General features: G+C 51.0%; 1 protein-coding gene across 1 annotated transcript; it reads left to right on the forward strand.

The window, feature by feature from the left end:
- Positions 1 to 1,333: 1,333 nt before the first annotated feature.
- On the forward strand, positions 1,334 to 22,136 carry EFCAB12 (EF-hand calcium binding domain 12). Its single transcript, XM_068981608.1, has 9 exons — positions 1,334 to 1,382; positions 5,471 to 5,922; positions 8,120 to 8,302; positions 10,162 to 10,318; positions 10,666 to 10,862; positions 11,715 to 11,928; positions 19,042 to 19,204; positions 20,798 to 20,857; positions 21,878 to 22,136. The coding sequence occupies exons 1-9, from the start codon at positions 1,334 to 1,336 to the stop codon at positions 22,134 to 22,136; spliced, it is 1,734 nt and encodes a 577-aa protein (XP_068837709.1).
- Positions 22,137 to 22,565: the final 429 nt, after the last annotated feature.

Below are 22,565 nucleotides of genomic sequence, written 5' to 3' on the forward strand. Positions count from 1 at the left end.
AGTCAATATATGAAATAGTTTACATGGAGTCTGGCTTATATGGGCATTAATGTGGCCCATAGGGGTGGTCCAAGAGAAGACCTCAGATTGTTGAGAGGGTTACGAAACATGCATTTTAGGGACTTCCCTGTCAGTCCAGCGGCTAAGACTCCACCCTCCCATTGCAGGGGCCCAGGTTCGATTCCTGGTCAGGTCACTAGATTCCACATGCCACAGTGAAGTTCCAGCACAGCCAAATAAAACAGTTTAAAAAATAATGCATTTCAGTAAGGATGCTATTTTATACAGAGTAAGCCCTCAAGTGTTTGGGTTTTTTCTAACTTTTTATTGAAACAAAATTTGCCCCCCCAAAATTGATTTAACCTTTTTTAAAGGGCACAATTCAGTGGTTTTTAGTACTCTCATAATGTGCAACAGTCATCACTAACTCCAGGATATTTTCATCTCCCGAGCAAGAAACCCCTTACCTGTTCATTTTAGTCCCTGCAAAGAGTCGGACACGACTGAGCGACTTCACATAGTTTCTTTATATTTTTAGTTGCTCAAGGAGACATTTGTCCTGGTGTAAGCACTGCAGCCAAGGGTCCCAAGTGCCAGCCTGTCACAGCAGCATGTGTCAGTACTTCCTTTTTAATGGCTAATATTCCATTGTGTGAATAAGACCACCTTTTGCCTGTCCAGTGGACAGGTCACATTTTGGATTGGCCAAAAAGTTCCTTCGGGCTTCTTCAGCTCATATGGAAAATTCCAAGCTACCTTTTGGGCAACCCAATGTTTCTCAGGTTCTATCATTCCAAAGCATGGCATCGTGTATTTCGGGGACCAAGCATACCAAAAACACTGCCTCTATTCGTGCAGGATTCACTAGGGGTCTACCTGGAGGAGGGAGGGCGTGTTCTAAACGCCCTCTAAAGGGGAGACCTGCTGAAGTCCCTACGGTTTAGGGGGAAACCAGGGATTTATTACTCCAGATTGAGGGGCCACGGGCCAATCTAAGAAATCCAATGGGGTTTTGTTTGTTTGCGGAGCCAGAGGCTCTGCACCATTTGCTCCCGGCCCCTCCCAGAACCCTTGCAGAGAGCCAGGCTGTCTCTCCCGATCTCCAGGTCTGGCGAGTCTTCTCCGGGCGGGCCTCCTGCCACGTGGTGGAGCCCAGCCAATCAGCGCGGGGCGTCCGTAGTCCTGGCAACAGTTGTGTCCAAGCTCCGCAGGTCTCGCGTCTCTTGCAAACTTGGTTATTACTGCTTTTCAGATACCCCATATTCCCGCGCAAGCACACACACACACACACATTCACACGCGCTCTTCAGCGCCGGCTCCCAGCGCCGGGACCATGGACGACTCTAATGAAGAGTACGAGGCTGCGTTCCGGACGCTGCTCCGTAAGCTCACCCTAAGTTCCCGGGAATCGACACCACCTCCAGGAAGCCCTCGACCCCCAAGTGGACGGGTGCAAGCGGGGTGAGGGCTAGGACAGGGACGGGTATCCCATTGTGCCGTCCTCTCTCTGGGTGCGGGGTTGCCAGGGAGTCGGGGGCAGGTCATGCGTGTTTCTCAGATTTCCGGCCAGGGCTGGAGGAGCCGGCCGAGTCGCCTTGGTTTGGAACCAGAGGTGCAGCCCATGTCCCCGGAAAAGGTGTCCAGGCCCTCTGGACTGTCCCTACTTCCTCACCAGACTTTAGTTCATTCAGCACTGGAGAGGCAGCATGGAAAAGAACATCAGTCTTCAAACTTTGCACGGTAGCCTGCTGTCCTTGATCAGCACCACAACTTTAGAGGTGAATGACAGATACACGGATAATCCCAGAGGAAGGGATGAATGCTGGGTCCAAGGGTGGCACCCAGGAGTAAGAGATCTGCTAAGCGCAGAGGAGGCGGGGGAGACGGGGAATGCTTCCACGGTCCTGGAAGAGATTTTACAAGGAGTCCTCCAAGCCAGGAGGAGGAGGGAAGGCCTTCCAACTGCTCAGAGTTTAAGTGCTGCTGGAGATGAGTGGTGAGAGGGGTCAGAAGGAATAAGATCCCGAGAGATCTTGGGAGCCAGGAGATGGAGAAGCTACTGAGAATAACGGGATCAGATTGGGAGCATCAGCAAATGCAGAAATGAATTGGCAGGCTCGGAATGTTGGGAGTGGGGAGCTCTCCCAAATGCCCCGGCCATAGAATCTGGGAGGCTAGGGAAAGGCGCCAGGTGAGAGGGGACTTCAGGGACTTGGGGCTGATTAGATAGAAAACTTGGGAAGAGCAATCAAGGATGACACTCAGGGTGGTAGCCGGGCTGACCTGGCAGATGAAGGTGCTTTCTATAGAGATAAGGAACCTCCCGGAAGAGTAGACAGGGATGTGGAGATAAGTTCAGTCTTGCTTGAGTTTGAGTTCTTTGTCAGCCATACCAGTTGTGCTTTGGGGGCTACTGTAAGTAGAACAGTATATCTCTTCAGTCGTGTCCGACTCTGCAACACTATGGACTGAAACCCCCCAGGTTCCTCTGTCCATGGGATTCTCCCGGCAAGAACACTGGAGTAGGTTGCCATTTCCTTCTCACTGTATATAGAGTCAGAGCTAATTCCAAGTCATATTGATATGAGAGTCCTCTGCATATGGAGGGCCACAGAAATGAGAGTGGAGGAGACTGTTTGAAAAAAAAAAAAAACAAGAGCACCCAAGTGTAAACCTGGAAGCCACTGACTTTTTAGTAGTGGATAGGAAACAGAGGCCCAAGAATAAGTAGTCAGAGAAGTAGGATGGAATTCAGGGAGAGATTTGTAAAAAGCCCTGGGTAGTTCTCAATAAATGCTGGTTGGATGAATTGACTACATTCTCAGTCGAACCCAGCATCTTGTCGTCAAAGAAATAATACATGGGTTGTTGAGAAGTGCTTACTTCTGTCCACATTAATGTATACATAGTCTAATTATTTTCTGACTATGAAAGGAACACATGTGCATTGTAAAGAGACTTAACAACTGTACTGACTGTTCACTTTGTGCCAGGCTGGGTACCAGGGATACACAGGAAGTAAGACACAGTTCTTACCGTTGGGAGACTCACAGGCTGTTGGGAAAAAGTATCGGCATCAAGAAAAATATGGTAAATGCTATGAGAGGGCTAAGCTTGGGGGCTCTGGGACCCAGAGGGGCAGGAGGGAGGGGTTGGGATGAATCTGGGGACAGGTGATGCCTGAGCTGAGCCTCTGAGGCCAAGTAGGGAGTGACCAAGTGAGCAGGGGAGAGGGAAGTGCAGTCCAAAGACAGAAAGGGAGGCAGGGGCAGAAGGGGATACCTTGGAACCACAGTCAGGTTAGCTTGGGAACCAATCCAGGATGAGGAAGCAGGGATGAGGAGGCGGCACTGGACAGATGTAGGGGGGTTGGCAGGGGCAGTGTGACAGGTGGGGCCACGTTAAGGAGATTGCACTTTATCCTGGAGGCAGCTGGGAGTAACAGAAAGGTTTTAAGCACGAGAGTTTTCACTGTAGCAGGAAAATGATGTAGCAGGTGACAAGATATTTTTTTTAAGATTTTTTTATAATAATGTTCTGTTCCTTCTGAATTTTAGAACATTCCCACACCTGTTATTCATTTGCTCTTCATAACAGTTTTGGAAGGTTGCTAGAGCAGAGTTTATATCATTTTAGTAAAAGAATTGAGACTCAGTGGGATTAGGTCACAGCCTGGGGTAATATCAAGAAATGGCTAAGAGCTGAGCTCTGGGGCCAGGCAAGCCAAAGTTCATGTCCCACCTCTGCTACTAATCAACTGTGTGTTCTCTGGCCTCTCTGAGCTCAGTGTCTTAATCTGTAAAATGGGTATAATCATGGTGCCAACCTTTTAGGTCCATCCACTTGTAAATCACTCACTTACCAAAGTGAACTAAAGAGCCTTCTGATGAAGGTGAAAGAGGAGAGTGAAAAAGATGGCTTAAAACTCAACATTCAAAAAACTGAGATCACGGCATCTGGTCCCATCACTTCATGGCAAATAGATGGGGAAACAATAGAAACAGGTGACAGACTTTATTCTGGGAGGCTCCAAAATCACTGCAGATGGTGAACGCAGCCATGAAATTAAAAGATGCTTGCTTCTTGGAAGAAGTTATGACCAACCTAGACAGTACATTAAAAAGCAGAGATGTTACTTTGCCAACAAAGTTCCATCTAGTCAAAGCTATGGTTTTTCCAGTAGTCATGTATGGATGTGAGAGCTGGACCATAAAGAAGGCTTAGCACTGAAGAATTGGTGCTTTTGACCTGTGGCATTGGAGAAGGGACTCTTGAGAGTCCCTTGGACTGTAGGGAGATCAAACCAGTCTGTCCTAAAGGAAATGAACCCCAAATATCCATTGGAGGGACTGATGCTGAGGCTGAAGCTCCAATAATTTGGCCATCTGATGCAAAGAGTTGACTCACTGGAAAAGACCCTGATACTGGGAAAGATTGAAGGCAAGAGGAGAAGGGGACACAGAGGATGAGATGCTTGGGTGGCATCACCGACTCAATGGACATGAGTTTGAGCAAGCTCCAGGAGATGGTGAAGGACAGGGAAGCCTGGCGTGCTGCAGTCCATGGGGTCACAAAGAGTTGGACATGCCTGAGTGACTAAGCAAAAACAACCAAATATCTACTGAGCTCCCAGTTTATGTTTGCACTGTGGAGGTGCTGGGACTCCAGCAGGGAACAAGAGAGATGAGATCCTGGTTCACAGTGTACTGGAAAAGATAAACATCAACCAACGGCTTCCCTGGTGGCTCAGCAATAAATAATTTGCCTGCTAGTGTAGGAGACTTGAGTTCGATCTCTGGATCAGGAAGACCCCATGGAGGAGCAAATGGCAACCCGCTCCAGTATTTTTGCCTGGGAAATTCCATGGACAGAGGAGCCCGGCAGGTGACAGTCCATGGAGGGCCGGGGGATCACAAAGAGTTGGACATGACTGAGCACGCTTGAGCATTATGAATAAACAACCAGATTCTAAGCATCTCTACCACACAGTAAGGCAGGTACCATCATTATCCCCATTTTACAAATGAAGAGATTGAGACCCAGAAAGAATAAGAGATCATGCTGCCCATAAGCAGCTGGGCTAGGACTCAGGTGAGAGCACTCTGGCTGCAAATCCTCTGCTCGTTACAGCACTGGGCTGCCTCAGATGTTCAGACCATCAGAATGGCACTTTAAAAATATCATTCTGATTGCCAACGAGTAAGGCGCAGGCAGAGTCGAGTAGAGTAAGATTAGAACCTAAGTCGGGTTCCATGAGAAAGCACGGAAATCTCTTAGCACAGTGCCTGCTGCAGGGAGTGCCCAGTCACGTTAGATGTAAATATTTTCACCATCATCGCAAGGCAACAATGAAGTCAGGCCTGGAAGCCAGGCGCCCTGACACACAGCCCGGTGCTGAAGCATTTCTCCTTCCTGACTCCTTTGGTCCTCATCCTGATAGGAACTCACCTTCTAACCCTCTTCCCCCAAGGGTTCTACCAGTCTAAGTCCCTGTCAGATGATGAAAATGCCAGCAAGGAGCCGGTGTTCAACCCTGAAACGGTCATTGCCCACTGCTTCAAGCAATTCAAGCAGGAGGACTTCCACCTGCCCAGGAGCCGCCGGCGGGTCATCATCCTGCCGCAGAAAGAGGCTCCGAGGCCCGTCTATCCCACGCCCCAACCCCAGACTCCCCCGGAGCCCACCCCCAGCCCCAAAGCCCCGGAAGTCGGGGACACCCAAAAACTGCCAGAGGACCCAAGGGCGTGGCTCAGACAGAGGCTGAAGATGAGGAAGGACCTGGAATCGTTCGGCAACGTTGAGAGGTGGCTGCAGAACAAGGCCAGCCTCACTCTGTCCGAGGCCAAGGTCCTATGTGACATCCACAAGGAGCAGCCCGTGGCTCGGCTGCCGAGCCAGCTGGCCATGAACAGGGACACCACGGTGAGCAGCCCCGTTTGCCAGGAGCGGATACTCTAGGTGTTCGGGGCTTGCTGTCACTCATTCCCTCAGATTAGGAAGGGTGGGGATCTTTCACCCTAACCCCCACAGTCCCCGCTCCCAGTCCAGGGGAGCCCTGGGACAGAAGTCCTGAAAAGGAGGTGTACTTGTGACCTCTTGTTGGGCTTTCCTGGTGGCTCAGACAGTAAAGAATCCGCCTGCCTGCAATGCAGGAGGCCCGGGTTCCACCCCTGAGTCAGGAAGATTCTCTGGAGAAGGGAAGGGCACCCCACTCCCGTATTCTTGCCTGGAGAATCCCATGGACAGAGGAGCCCGACGGGCTACAGTCTGTGGGGTCGCAAAGAGTAAGATGCAACTGAGCACGCACACACACGTACACACACACCCCGCCAGTGTTCACAGGGCTATTGTGAAAATCACAGTTGTGAGATTGGAAGAAAATCTTATAAATCTTTTCTAAGAAAATCTTTTACAACATTTGTATATGAATTTGTGTATATTATACATATTGTTCCCTCTAAAAATATGAAGACAGAAGCTCAGTGAGGCCATGCATTGTCCAAGCCCAGAGAGATAGTAAATGGCAGTCAGTAGCCAGAGCCCTCATCTGCCAAATGCATCCAACACAGACACTTGAAAATTCTCCCAGTTCAGGTAAAGCCGGCATAAGAGGTCAGATAACTTGGGTTTAAACCCAGCTCTGCTACTTCCTAGCCATATGACCTGGGCCTCAGTTTCCTCAACTGTTAAATGGGGAGAACCATTGTGCCTGCTTCCCACGGTTGCTGCAACATCCAAATGGATTAATATATATAAGGTGCCTGAGACATGCTGAGCGTATAATGAGCCCTCGTTCAATGTCTGTCATTTTTATTATTATTGCAGAATTACCGGTTTCATTTGGGTTAGCCCCCAAACTGCAGAGTCAGTCCTTGGTGTAATCATAGTCAAAACCCAACGTTCATGGTTCTCACACACCCTTTCCTGCCAGCAGCACAGCCTCTAGGTATAAGCACAGGACTTGGGTTAGAAATCCACTGCTTACTTGCTGTGTGACCCTGGGCAAGTCACTTCACCTCTCTGAGCCTGTTTCTTCATTTGGGAAGGGAAGCTTCCCAAAGGGAAGCTAATACCTAATATCGAATTCATGGCATCCTTCTTTTCCATTCAGCAAACCATTACTGCCTGCTTGCACAGGGCTGGGGGCTTTGTTGATTACAAGCCTAGGAGGTGGGGAATGTAGCTGAGTAAGATGTGGTCTTGCTCCCAGGGGGTTCACATGTTAGTGGGGGAGGCAGACACAGAGATTAATGACTCTGCAGTTGCCTCTAGGCCGCTGAGGAGCTATAAGCTAGGGAATAGAAAGGCCTTTTGTAAACTGTCAAGTGTCCCACCACACTAAAGGAACAGTATTCCTAAGTTGCTTACCCTGCTATCTGTTGGGGGGCACCCCAGGGATACCAACATCTGAAGATGCTCGAGACCCTCATATAAAAGGGCAGAGTATTTGCATATAACCCACGAGCATCCTCCCTTACATTTGAATCATCTCTAGAAGACTTAGAATACCTAATATAATGTAAAGGTTATGTGAACAGTTATACATACCATGTTAAGTATGACATAAATAGTTGACGGCCATGGCAAATTCAAGCTTTACTTTTTGGAACTTTCTGGAGTTTTTAAATCCATGGATGCAGAGTCCACGGACATGGAGGGCTGACTATATTCCCATTCACCTGCAAGGGAGGGGCAGTAGGATTCTGACAGAGAAGGGAGTGGTATTCCAGGCGGGAGGCCCGGGGCCAGAGGCTGGGGAGTGGGGGCAGCAGAGGCCCCGGGCGGCTTCAGGCAGGGGCTCACATTTCGATGCACTGAGAGCCCAGTGGGATTATGATTGTGACTGGTCTGACAAGAGAGATGGGGATAAGAATGAAGTTCTAGTTCTCATTTTGTCCAAACCTCTTGTGCCTGATGAGAAGTCGGAGGCTCAGAGAAGCCAAGCGGCCCAGTCCTCCCGTGGCAGGACGTGCCTGCCGGAAGCCCACGCCCTTTGCCCTCCACCCTGCCGTCTGGGTGGCGTGGCTCGGCCTCTCTCTTTCCCGTTTCTAAATCTGGGGACCCAGCTCCGTGGTGTCTCCTGAAGGCTCCTCTCTGCCCCCTCTCTTGCCTCTTTCAGAAGAAAAGCCAGCGACCCTCCCGCCGGCAGGTGCCCCAGCTCCGACTGCCCAAACCCGCCGCCCTGTCAACCTTGTACGCCCACCTGCACTACCGCAAGATCAAGATCCTGGAGCTGTTTCACAAGGTGGATCAGGGCGAGCGCCAGATCTCCAGGGAGGGGTTCATCGTGGCTCTCAAGGCGGTAAGCGCCTCCCCCGCCCCCGCTGGCTTGAGGTGGGGTGGGGGTGCCCATGCACCTCCACAGCCCTGCGGCGCTATCCCCAGGTCCTGCTCTGACTATCCCCCATGTTACTTGTAAAGCCGGATTGGAATATGTGGCTTAACCTGAGGCCCCCATCAGACCCCTAAAGCCACCTTGCCCTAGTCTGACCTTGAAAGGCCCTACCTGAGGGGGAAGTCTGTAGAGCCAGCCTTGTAACCAGCCTGCTGCTTAGGGAATCACTGTCTTGCCAGTGAGACCCCAGAACTGAGCACAGAGAGAGCTGGATCTTCAGTCCTGCCTTTAGAACCTTCTAGAACTTCTGGAACCATCACTAGCATGTGACTCACATAGGGGTATTGTTAAAATGCAGCTTCTGTCCTAGAACCTCTGTGTGGGGGTCCCAAGATACTGCCTTCTTTTTTTTTTTTTTTTGATGGGGAGAGGCACCACGCAGCTTATGGGATCTTAGTTCCCCGACTGGGGATCAAACCTGGGCCCCCAGCAATGGAAGCAGGGACTCCTAACCGCTGGACCACCAGGGTAGCCCCCTCAGGATGCTGCACGCTAACAAGCTCCCAGCGATGCCCATGGTGTGGGTGCTCAGACCACACCTGGACGGGTTATTCAAAAATTCAACTTAACTATAAATAAATAAAACTAGAACTCCAGTTCCTCAGACACAGCGGCCACAGTTGGAGTGCTCAGCAGCTGCTCTGCGGCCGGACCCCTCAGACGCAGCACCTTCCCATCATCACAGACAGTCCTGTCCGTCTAGCAGAGCTCTGCTAACTCTGCCCCAGGAGTCAAATCCAACTGGTCTCCTGTTTTTTTGTCAATAAAGTTTTATTGGAACACAGCCATACACATTTGTCTATGCATCATCACAGCTGCTCTCATGCCAGGAGGGCAGAGCTGAGTAGTGATGACAGAGACCCACATGGCTCCCAGAGCCTAAAATACTTACCATCTGGCCCTTTCTAGAAAAAGTCTGCTGACTCCTGGTCTGGGTGACTTAAACTTTTACATATTTTGAATACATGATACCTTTAAAAAAAACTTTAGGAAAGAAGGGGAATGCTACACTTTTTTCAGTCTTAAATCACCAGCAGTTTCACGCTTTCATTTTATGCCATGTAGCTATCTAAACAACATTTCAAAGCTGTTAAAACAAAAAATAAAGGGTCCTTAATTCAACATCACCAAAAAGTTCAAACACTAAATCCTTTAGCACCAGGTGAGTTCTGATCATCTTTAAGTAAAGCTCAGAGAATAACATCTACAGTGTAAAGAAGCTGGCAAAGATACACTTCCTTTCACACTGTTTTTTCTTGAATATTCAGTATTGCTGGCAAGTTTCATATTTCTCCAAAGTTTGCCCGACACCCTTAAAATAGTCCTGGGCATTAGATTTCCGACTCTATTTTACTTCAGTTAAGGGAGACTTCTGTGTCCCTCACAGACAAGGATGACAGATGTGAGATCCTCCTTCCAGTCTGGCACTGGAAGGCTGAGATTGGAATGGGAGTGGGCAGGGAGGCCAGAGGGAGAAGTAACAGCCTCTGCAAAGATGGGGACACGTCTGGACCAGGGTTTGGAAGGAGGGATGGGAGGTGTTCAGGTAGAAAGTGGGAAACGCCTGAGTCAAGGCAGAGGGTGAGAAATGTGCAGGGCCCCGGGGAGAGGCTCTGAGTTCCTTCACAGGGACCCTGGAAGTGAGCTGGGAGCGGCTGAGGATGAAACGCGACGGGGAGGAGGGGCCAGGCTGGCAAGGCCTTGGGCATCCTAGCAGGACATCTGGAACCAGGCTGCCCGCCTGGGGGCTTCTCTTGTCTCCTCAGATCAGAGTCCCTCTGAAAAACCAGGAGGTGGAGGATATTGTGATCTACCTCAGCTCTCTGGGGAAGCACAACAACATCACGATGGATAACCTGGCCAGCACCTACAAGCAGTGGTCTTTGGCTCAGCAGCAAAGCACCCGGACCACTGCAACAGAGGGTACGTATCCGCCTCCGCCCCTCCCCATGCAGGGAGGAAGCTGACGCTCAGAGAGGCTGGCCACCTGGCCACAGTCTCAAATCTAGAAGGCGGCAGGGCCAGGATCTCACTTCTGCCCAGGGCTGCAGAGGACTGAAGCAGGCCTGGAAAAGCAGGATGCTGGAGGATGGGAACAGAAACAGGAAGGCTGGGGCTGGGTGCAGGAGAGGGAGGAGAAGGCCACAGAGGAGCCGGAAGAAGGGACACTTTCAAGGCGCCCGCTCGGCGACACTGGCACTGCCCGATGGGCTCCGTGGCCGGGCACCCTTTCAGCTCCTCCTTCCTCTGCCTCTTCCCTCCGCCCCTAGATTCCAGATCGTCCAAGGACAGCGGCTCCACACAGAGTCCATCCCTGAAGCAGAAGGTGAATGTACCCCCAGAGGCTCCCAAGATGGACCTGCTGACGGTGCCCGTGGTCGATACGGAGATGGAGGCGCGGCCCATGACACTGGAGGAGATGGAAGATGTGGGCAAGCACTACCGAGAGAGGAAGCGGCAGAACAAGGTGCCCCTGCCGACAGGGGAGGGACGGGGCTGGGGGACCGGGCAAGCTGGGCCCGCCTGCCCCACGTGCCCCACCTTCTGGCCGGGGGAGCTCTGGGGGTCCCCGCTTCTTCGCTCCCTCTTCTGTGTGTGTGAACAACACCTGCCTCCCAAGGTTTCTGATAAGATGAGTTGATATGATGTTTCTGAAAGTCCCGAGTACCCTTCCTCCAACTGTTGAATCATGACTGACTCCTGAGACCAGGACTGCATGTTCGTCACAGCTGGAATCCAAGAACCTGGCCTGGGGCCTGGCACTGAGCAGGCACTTCAAGAACACATGTTGAGTGAAGGAAGGAAGAATTGATTGTATAAATTAATTTACCAGATAAATATTTATTGAGAGCCTGTGATGCATCAGGCACTGTTCTAGGTGCTTCCCTGGTGGCTCAGATGGTAAGGAATCTGCCTGAAATGCAGGAGACCCAGGTTCAATCCCTGAGTCAGGAAGATCCCCTGGAAAACGGAAATGGCAGCTCACTCCAGAATTCTTGCCTGGAGAATCCCATGGACAGAGGAGCCTGGTGGGCTACAGTCCATGGGGTTGCAGAGTTGGACACGACTGATGCGACTTAGCACACACACAAGGAACCTTCTGTATGTGTATACAGTCGTGTGTGCACTTCTGTGTAAGGAGCTGTGCACACAGAACCTTGTGCCCAGACCATTCACATGTTATGCAGGGGTCACCTTGACCACGGGTGATTTTTCCTCCGGAGTGGCTGACATCAACAGCTGCACTCACGGGGCCCCGGGAGAGGTGGCCTTGGAAGGGAGGCGAGGAGGAGTGAGTGCCCGCCTCCTCTGCCCACAGCTGGCCCTCCCCTCCATCCAGTACACGGAGCAGTGCCGCCTGGTGCGCAGCGGGGACAAGCACTTTGACGAGCACTGCCTGCCGACCACCGTCCACGGGGAGATGGAGGGTATCCTCAACAGGTCCCGCGTGGACACCTTCCTGGTCTACCTGCAGTGCTGGAAGGTCTGCGAGGCCCACGGCCTCCCGCTGACCGAGGACACCCTCATGAGAGGTACGGGCCTCGGGGGCCCCTGGGAAGGTGCCAAGGGGGGTCCCAAGCCGTGGGCCAGGGTGGCAGCCACATGAGGCTTCTCCTTCCCCAGCCGACGAGCACCCAACCACACCGCGGAGACGCTGGGGAGAAAGGAGGGCGGGGGGTAAGAACAGCCCCACCGGGTTCACCTTTATTTATTTGGGGCTGTGCTTGGTCTTCGTTGCCACGTGGGCTTTTTCTCTCGGTGCGGGGGAGCGGGGGCTGCCCTCTAGCGGCGGTGCACCGGCTTCTCATGGCGGTGGTTTCTTCCATTATGAAGCACGGGCTCTGGGGCACAGGCTCAGCAGCTGAAGCGCATGGGCTTAGATGCTCCGCAGCACGTGGGATCCTCCCAGACCAGAGATCAAACCCGCTGTCCCCTGCACTGGCAGGCAGATAACCGTCCCCTGCGCCACCAGGGCGGTCCCCTGGTTCCCTGTGAGAGGGGATTTTACAACCCTGCAGAGCCCACACTCTGCTCCTTAGTCCAGGTTCCCCAGCCTAGGGAAGGGAGCACCAGGACTGGAGTTCCAGGTGAGGGAGCCAGAGGTGGGCCAGGAGGAACAGTCCTGAGTGAGCGCCGACTGTCGTGTCGATGTGGGAAATCCATCGGTGTTATAAGGGAGTGACAGAATGTGGTCCACTGGAGAAGGGAACGGCAAGCCACTTCAGTATTCTTGCCTTGAGAACCCCATGAACAGTATGAAAAGGCAAAATGATAGGATACCAAAAGAGGAACTCCCCAGGTCAGTAGGTGCCCAATATGCTACTGGAGATCAGTGGAGAAATAACTCCAGAAATAATGAAGGGATGGATCAAAGGCAAAAACAATACCCAGTGGTGGATGGGACTGGTGATAGAAGCAAGATCCGATGCTGTAAAGAGCAATATTGCATAGGAACCTGGAATGTCAGGTCCATGAATCAAGGCAAATTGGAAGTGGTCAAACAAGAGATGGCAAGGGTGAACGTCGACATTCTAGGAATCAGCAAACTAAAATGGACTGGAATGGGTGAATTTAACTCAGATGACCATTACATGTACTACTGTGGGCAGGAATCCCTCAGAAGAAATGGAATAACTATCACGGTCAACAAAAGAGTCCGAAATGCAGTACCTGGATGCAATCTCAAAAACAACAGAATGATCTCCGTTCGTCTCCAAGGTAAACCATTCAATATCACAGTTATCCAAGTCTATGCTCCAACAAGTAACGCTGAAGAAACTGAAGTTGAACAGTTTTATGAAGACCTACAAGATCTTTTAGAACTAACACCCAAAAAAGATGTCCTTTTCATTATAGGGGACTGGAATGCAAAAGTAGGAAGTCAAGAAACACCTGGAGTAACAGGCAAATTTGGCCTTGGAATGTGGAATGAAGCAGGGCAAAGACTAATAGAGTTTTGCCGAGAAAATGCACTGGTCATAGCAAACACCCTCTTCCAAAAACACAAGAGAAGACTCTACACATGGACATCACCAGATGGTCAACACCGAAATCAGACTGATTATATTCTTTGCAGCCAAAGATGGAGAAGCTGTATACAGTCAACAAAAACAAGACCAGGAGCTGACTGTGGCTCAGATCATGAAGTCCTTATTGCCAAATTCAGACTTAAATTGAAGAAAGTAGGGAAAACCGGTAGACCATTCAGGTATGACCTAAATCAAATCCCTTATGATTATACAGTGGAAGTGAGAAATAGATTTAAGGGCCTAGATCTGATGGATAGAGTGCCTGATGAACTATGGAATGAGGTTCATGACATTGTACCGGAGACAGGGATCAAGACCATCCCCATGGAAAAGAAATGCAAAAAAGCAAAATGGCTGTCTGGGGAGGCCTTACAAATAGCTGTGAAAAGAAGAGAGGTGAAAAGCAAAGGAGAAAAGGAAAGATATAAGCATCTGAATGCAGAGTTCCAAAGAAGAGCAAGAAGAGATAAGAAAGCCTTCTTCAGCGATCAATGCAAAGAAACAGAGGAAAACAACAGAATGGGAAAGACTAGAGATCTCTTCAAGAAAATTAGAGATACCAAGGGAACATTTCATGCAAAGATGGGCTCGATAAAGGACAGAAATGGTCTGGACCTAACAGAAGCAGAAGATATTAAGAAGAGGTGGCAAGAATACATGGAAGAACTGTACAAAAAAGATCTTCACGACCCAGATAATCATGATGATGTGATCACTAATCTAGAGCCAGACATCTTGGAATGTGAAGTCAAGTGGGCCTTAGAAAGCATCACTATGAACAAAGCTAGTGGAGGTGATGGAATTCCAGTTGAGCTGTTTCAAATCCTGAAAGATGATGCTGTGAAAATGCTGCACTCAATATGCCAGCAAGTTTGGAAAACTCAGCAGTGGCCACAGGACTGGAAAAGGTCAGTTTTCATTCCAATCCCAAAGAAAGGCAATGCCAAAGAATGCTCAAACTATCGCACAATTGCACTCATCTCACATGCTAGTAAAGTAATGCTCAAAATTCTCCAAGCCAGGCTTCAGCAATACATGAACCGTGAACTCCCTGATGTTCAAGCTGGTTTTAGAAAGGCAGAGGAACCAGAGATCAAATTGCCAACATCCGCTGGATCATGGAAAAAGCAAGAGAGTTCAGAAAAACATCTATTTCAGCTTTATTGACTATGCCAAACCCTTTGACTGTGTGGATCACAATAAACTGTGGAAAATTCTGAAAGAGATGGGAATACCAGACCACCTAACCTGCCTTTTGAGAAATCTGTATGCAGGTCAGGAAGCAACAGTTAGAATTGGACATGGAACAACAGACTGGTTCCAAATAGGAAAAGGAGTACGTCAAGGCTGTATATTGTCACCCTGCTTATTTAACTTTTATGCAGAGTACATCATGAGAAACACTGGACTGGAAGAAGCACAAGCTGGAATCAAGATTGCTGGGAGAAATATTAATAACCTCAGATATGCAGATGACACCACCCTTATGGCAGAAAGTGAAGAGGAGCTAAAAAGCCTCTCAATGAAAGTGAAAGAGGAGAGTAAAAAAGTTGGCTTAAAGTTCAACATTCAGAAAACGAAGATCATGGCATCTGGTCCCATCACTTCATGGGAAATAGATAGGGAAACAGTAGAAACAGTGTCAGACTTTATTGTTTTGGGCTCCAAAATCACTGCAGATGGTGACTGCAGCCATGAAATTAAAAGACGCTTACTCCTTGGAAGGAAAGTTATGACCAACCTAGATAGTATATTCAAAAGCAGAGACATTACTTTGCCGACTAAGGTCCGCCTAGTCAAGGCTATGGTTTTTCCAGTGGTCATGTATCGATGTGAGAGTTGGACTGTGAAGAAGGCTGAGTGCCGAAGAATGGATGCGTTTGAACTGTGGTGTTGGAGAAGACTCTTGAGAGTCTCTTGGACTGCAAGGAGATCCAACCAGTCCATTCTGAAGGAGATCAACCCTGGGATTTCTTTGGAAGGAATGATGCTAAAGCTGAAGCTCCAGTACTTTGGCCACCTCATATGAAGAGTTGACTCATTGGAAAAGACTCTGATGCTGGGAGAGATTGGGAGCAGGAGGAGAAGGGGACGACCCAGGATGAGATGGCTGGATGGCATCACGGACTCGATGGATGTGAGTCTGAGTGAACTCCGGGAGATGGTGATGGACAGGGAAGCCTGGCGTGCTGTGATTCATGGGGTCGCAAAGAGTCGGACACCACTGAGCGACTGAACTGAACTGAATAAGGGCGTGTATCTGTGCGTGTGATGTTTCCTAAAAAAAGGAACTTGAAGACCTCAAAAGGCAGTTGTTAAGATGAAATAATGTAGTTATAGCATTATTATTTGGTATTCATATTTACTGACAATAAGAGCCATTTCCTTAAGCAGATAAAACTGTTGTAAGATTGGGGAAAAGATGGTTGAAGAATGAGCCTTGCGGACAATACATTGTTTCATTTAATATTTACGTCTAATATATTTTTTTACAAATATGCTTTTGTCCTTGGGAATTGTGATTGCATGATAAAGGGAAACTATTTTGTTATTCCTAAGTATGAATTAGTTTGCTTATTAGAGTAAGTGATTTCAGACAGGAAGCCTGGCTGGGAGAGGTAACCACGACAAAACATGGAGTGTTCCAAACCCACTCGTCTCAGCCAGGCCTGTTTCTTGGTGCTTCTGCCACACGGAGGGAAGACTGCACGGGTTCTGTGGAAGCCCTTCGCCTTCTGCTCAGCCCACAGGTCTCAACCCTGAGCTCTCGCACTAGTCCTGCCCTCTGCTTGGGGCAAGAGCTGTGTTTTCATGTATCCAAGCAGATCTGAACCCTCCAGTCCTGCGTGGACTGCGTGCTTCTGAGACATGGGACAGAGTAGCGGCCCCATAGGCCCGATGACCATGTAATGATGCTGGCATCCCACATTTATGAAGTACATGTTTAATGGGCCGGTCACTGCTGCACTGGAGGGCAGAGGTTTTCCTGTAGGAACCTCGCAGCGAGAAGCTGTGGCCGTTCTAGGCTGTGGTTTTCTGAGAAAGGGACAGACGGAGGGTGCCGTGACTTCCCTGAGAACAAGAGTTAACAGTCACAGTTGGTTGTTTCCATTTTTTTCCCCTGGGAGGGGAAACAAACACTCAGTGTAGAGGACCTTGGGTCTTGTATTAGTTTGGTAGAACTGCTGTAACAAAACACCACAGACTGGGGGCTTACACAGCAGAAAGGTATTTTCTCGCCATTCTGGAGGCTGGAAAGTCCAAGATCAAAGTGCTGGCAGGGTTCACGTCCTCTGAGATCGCTCTCCGTGGCCTCCAGATAGTCATCGTCTGGCTGTCTATTCACACGGTCGTTTCCGTGCACACATGCGCCCCTGCTGTTTCTCTGTGTTCAGATTTCCTCTGCTTAAGGACACCAGTCAGACTGGATGCAGGCTTTCCTCAGTGGCTTCATTTTAGCTTTATCACCTCTTGAAAGGCCTCATCTCTAAATACAAATTCTAGGGGTCAGGGCTTCAATATGTGAATTTTGGGGGATACAAGTCAGGCCATAAAAGGTCTATACAGGAGGAAGTGGCCAAGGGCCTTCAGGAACACAGGCCAACCAGCCTAAACAGTCACTGTCTCCCACACAAGCTGCACACCCCTCGCCTGAGCAGACGCTTGCTGCCATCTGGGCCGGGAGGGCAGAGATACGGCAGGTGACCCCTCAGCTCTCGACCCTGACTTTTCACGAAATCATCCTTCCTCGCTCCTTCCTCGGGGAGCCTCATGCCCCCAGATCACCTGGGCTTGGCACGCGGTGAGGCTGCAGGTGTTCTAAAATGCAGGCAGCATTCCCAGGCACATGACCGCTCCTGCGGGCGAGGTCTCGGCCCCGGATGTGCCGGCTGGTCCGTCCCCACCAGAGAGGATCGAGGCTTTAGCGATTCTCCCCACCACTGGCTTCTGCTGGCTCCTGGGCCCGCACACAGCTGAGCTTCACCTGTCTGCGGGATCCATGGGCACATTGGAGCATCTGTGGGTATGCTTCCTTTTGCTTCTGACTGGTCCAAAGTGGGAAAGACGCGAGTCCATCTCTGACCACTGTCCTGGCCACTGTCTGTTGCCTGTCCTTAAGACAGAGACCAGAAGCACAAACCCCGGCACTTCCAGGCCTGTGCCTGGAGGTTAGAGCTTGGTGGGCTCAGACCCCAGGCCTCAAGCTCATGGGCCAGACTTCTAGAACATCGAGGCATTTCCCCTCCCCGCTGAATATAGCTTTATTGTTCTGCTCCCCTAATTTTATAGATAAATCTTGCTCATTTACAGTTTTGAAAACAAAACAAAATCCCCCAGCCAGAGTTGACCACCGATAATATTTAACAACCGTCCTTTCACAAATCTCTTTTTCTTATTTATTTGCTATTCACATGGATTAGCTCTATAAGTCATTTTTAAAGTCCTATGTGTATATACGTTAAAAAATGTAGTTTAAAAATCATGTAAACCGTTTAAAAATGATGATGTTGCCCATCTCCCACTTCCCTGCTCTCCCTGCTCACCTGTGCAATCCCTGCCCTCTACCCAAATAGACATTAAAAACGTGGGACCTCCCTGGTGGTCCAGTGGCAAAGACTCCATGCTCCCACTGCAAGGGGCCTGAGTTCGACCCTTAGTCGGGGAACTAGATCCCAGATGCTGCAACTAAGACCCAGTGCAACCAAATAAATAAATATCAATTAAAATAAGCCTTGGACTTCCCTGGCGGTCCAGTTGTTAAGACGCTGAGCTTCCAAAGCAAGGGGCATGGGTTCCATCCCTGGTCGGAGAACTAAGCTCCCCCAAGCCTCTCAGCCAAAATAGATAATGTAAATAAAGAAATAAATTTGTATTGGCCAGATAAGGAGGGGCATTCTAAGTAATAAACTGTAGTTGATTCACCAACTAAAAAAACAAACAAAAAAATCTTTAAAAAAATTACTAACCTGGAGAGTAAACCTCCATCACTGTATCCAGAAGACGAGATGCCGGGGCGAGCTCTGCTCAGTAGTTGCAGGAGCACTTCTGCACGAGAGAACCCACCGTCCACCGAGTCTAAGTTCTCCCGTGACGTCTTGGGTGAGGCCTCCCTCCCTCCTTCAGGGACTCCTGACCAGGCCGCCCCTGCAGAGCAGGGTGTGGGGCCACGCTTCCTCCTACCTGCGCCCAGGCCTCAAACCAGCCCCACTTCCCAACAGCGTGCTGCCAGGATGCACTCACCACCCTTGATTGGGGGGTGTCGTGCTGGAGAAGGGCTTGGGGACTCACTGAGCTATTTCTTGCAACTTGCTGTGAACCTACCATCATTTAAAAATAAAAAGTAAAGGGACTTCCCTGGATGCTTAATGGTAAGCCTCCAAGCTTTCCATACAGGGAACTGTGGGTTCGATCTCTGGTCGAGGAACTATGATCCCACGTGCCACTGGAGACGAAAAAAAAAAGTAAATAAATAAAGTAAAAACAAAATGTATATAAGAAAAATCTTTTCAAACAAGAATGTGAATTTGTTTTTAAAAGTAGCCCCCCTCAGCCCCAAAGGCTGGGGTTGGGGAGGGATCTCAGGCTGAAAGGCTGTGTTTCTCCTCCTGCTCACAGCCCTGATGTACCCGGGGGACAAGATCATTTTCCAGAAGGACGAGATGCGCCCGATCCGGCAGCCAGGAGGCTACTACTCAGACTTCAAGCCCTTCAGTGCGAACCTGGCCCTGCTCCAGCCCCAGGGCGTTCCTGAGCCTGTGGCTCAGAAGAAGCCTGACAAGCTGAGTGTCACCCCCTCCTCCCCTGCCCTGCGCTCCTGCCCACTGATGCCCCATGGCTAGGGGGGTGGTGGGCAGTTATGGGGGGGTCACGGGCTGGTGTCTGTGTCCTTACCCGGCATGTCCAGCCCACCTGATGCCCACGGACTGGCCGTGTGTTCCCCCGGCACGTGCCTCCCCAGCCTCCTTGCCTCACCCTGACGCAGCTGCCTTCCTAACTACATCCTACACGACCTTAAAGTCTCTGGAAAAAGTTAAAAGGACTTCTTAGAGAAACCGGGGAGGCCTCTTCACGAATCATAGGCTGAGTGTAGGGCCCCTGCCAAGGACAGTGGTGGCAACCCCTTCTCTGCCTTCTCTAGCAAAAGGTGGGCTTGCACACCCCTGCCCTGGGGCCTCCCCCGACCCTCAGATCAGCCCAAGGCCGCTCTAAGAGAATGTCCTCCTTTGTCGGGAGGTGCGCGGTGAGCAGGCTACCAGCCAGCTTTGGTGGGGACTGCAGAGTGGAGGGAGGGAGGGGAGAAGGGGCAGCTGACCAGACACTGTGACAGGGGAGGGGCTGAGGACCTGCCCACACCATCCATCGCAGCCAGATGCCTGCTTGGGTGGTCTGGCCAGACAGCGGGGTGGGAAAGCAGTGGAGCACAGACCAGAGGTCAAATGGACAGTTACCTCACTCACTGAACCTCAGCATGTTCATCTGTAAAATGGGCCTAACAGCTCTATCACACACACGGTGAGGACCCTTAGCACCTGAGCACTGACTGTCATAGCCTATCCCTTAAGGCCATTCTTGAGTGTAGGAGTGGGCTTCGCCTGCAGGTGGAGCTGACCACAGTCGTGGCAGGGAAGAGCTGAGGGCGAGCTGGGCAGTTGGTCACCTAGAGAGTCCTCTCTGATCCCCTGGTGATCCCCTGCGTGGCTGCCACCAATTCCTGAGCCATGAACCTCAAAAAACTGAGAAAGTGACTTCTGTCCTGCTCTGACAGGCCCCAGTTATAAAGGATAGCGATCCCCCAGGGCAGGGGTGGACTGGTTTCATTGGCTACTTAGCATGCCTTATCAAAGATTCCGAGACCAGATGCAGGCTTGCTGGGAAAGAGTGCTGTGGTGATTAAGTGATGTCTACCAGGCCCCAGGTTTGGGAAGTTAACTTTTACCACCCGTGTCTTCAAGACGGGATTCAGCTCTGGAGGGCAAATGGGAGTCATGGGTGCAAAAAGGATTCAGATGACTGAGCATGTCTCGTAATGGCTTGAGAGGTCTCCATGCTGGGGAATGAGAACCCCGAGGCCCCCACAAGGGGACTGGCTTGTCCCAGGTCGCCCAACCAGCCAGGCTAGGAGCGCAGGGCTGCCATCCTGTCTGCCTCCCCAGTAGGGGCCCAGAGGTCTAGAGACTCCAGTCCACCGAGTGTTCCACTGGAGCATGGCGGACAGAGTCAGGGCCCCGCCCAGGGAGCAGCAGTTCTCTTTCCAGGGCTCTGGTCTGGACTCAGAGGTGGGCCCCCGTCACCCTGACCTACTTACTCCCTGAGGCCCCACTGACCTGGATTTCCTGTCTCCTGACAGGATACCCCTCTCTCTCTCCTCCACCAGGAAAATGCCAAAGAAAATCAAGAAAATCACTTTTAAGGAATTTGAGGAATTCACCAGGTCTGTAGTGATCATCTACCTCTGGGAGGGGGGCAGGTGAGAGGAAGGGACCCAGGACTAGAGTACTGCAGGGTACATGGGACCCAGCATCCGGGAATCAGTGCCCAGGAGCTGAGGATCTGTAAAGTGACCCTTAAGTGTGCCAGGGGCTTCCCTGGTGGCTCAGCAGTAAAGAATCCACCTGCAGTGCAGGGGCCTTCGATCCCTGGGTCGGGAAGATCTGCAAAAGGGCATGGCAACCCACTCCAGGATTCCTGCCCAGAGAATCCCATGGACAGAGGAGCCTGGCAGGCTACAGTCCATGGGGTCGCAGAGAGTCAGACACGACTGAAGAGACTTAGCACGCATGCACACACTAGAGTGCCAGGCAGACACTGCTCTCCACTTGTTAATCCATGTAAATCCTCTCCACAACCCTATGAAGTCACTCTTCAGTTCAGTTCGGTTCAGTCGCTCAGTCATGTCCGACTCTTTGCGACCCCGTGAATCGCAGCACGCCAGGCCTCCCTGTCCATCACCAACTCCTGGAGTTCACTCAGACTCACGTCCATCGAGTCAGAGGAGAAGGGGACGACAGAGGATGAGATGGCTGGATGAAGTTACTCTTAGCATTCCCATTTCACAGAAGAGGAAACTGCTGTACAGGAAGGCTGACTACCTTGCTCCAAGTCACAGATCTATTAAGTGGTGGAGCAGAGATTTGGGCCCAGGTGTGCTGACTCCAGCGGCTGCCCTCTGAACAGCACGTGACAATGCCTCTACAGAACAGGTGGTGTGCACGTTAAGAGTCTGGATTTAGAGGCAGCCGACTGGCAGTCAAGCCCACCCCCGCCACTTGCCAGCTGTGTGGCCTTGGGGAAACGACTTCGCCCCTCTAGGCCTCCGGGTCCTCGCTGGCAAGGCAGACAGGACAACAGAGTACTAGAGTGCTCAGCACAGAGCTGCACCTCCGCTGGGGAAGGTGCAGCCCCAGCTACCCCCTGTCTCCATGACGACTGTCTCTGTCTTCTCCTTCCCCAGGAAGCTGAAGGAGAAGAAGCCCAGCGGTCCGCAGCTAACCCATCCCAACTTCTTCTGGCCAGGTCACCTCCTGGACAAGCTGCGGCTCTACCTGCCCGCTGTGACTGTGGACCGGAGCCTGGCCATCTTCAGCTGTGTCCAACAGCGGCCCCACGTCTACCCGGCCACCTACCACCCCGACCGCTGGTGGCCCATTAAGGACGTGAATTACGTGACCTACGCCTATTATGATGCCCACAAGATCTATCACTTCAACTAGAGTGGCCCAGGTGTCACCAGACCTAGCCATCCTGGGGCCAGGCACCAATGCAGCTAGCAGCCCAGAGCCGTGGACGCAGGGAGGGCGTCAAAGAGCCAGGCAAGAGAAGTCGTTTCAGTGGGAAGGCCTGGGCCAGCTGTCACCAGACAAAGCGTCCAATGTCTCAGAGGGTGGATGTGTCCAGGGAAAGACGTGGTTTTTGAGTGTCTCCCTCTCCTGACCTCTGTCCTGTTGAAATAAAACTGGGTTGGAGTTTTCCTCATTTCACCTGTGATTCAGCTGATGTAATTTCCAGATTCAGGAGCTCTGGCCAGAGGGGTGTTGGAAAGCTGGGGTCCAGGGTCTGGGGAAAACAGCAGGCACATTTCCTGGGGTGTTGATGGGGGTGCTGGCATGACCTCTCCAGCCTCTCATCCCGGACCTCAGTGC

The sequence above is a fragment of the Capricornis sumatraensis genome, chromosome 10, assembly GCF_032405125.1.
Source record: "Capricornis sumatraensis isolate serow.1 chromosome 10, serow.2, whole genome shotgun sequence".
Lineage (NCBI taxonomy): Eukaryota > Metazoa > Chordata > Mammalia > Artiodactyla > Bovidae > Capricornis > Capricornis sumatraensis.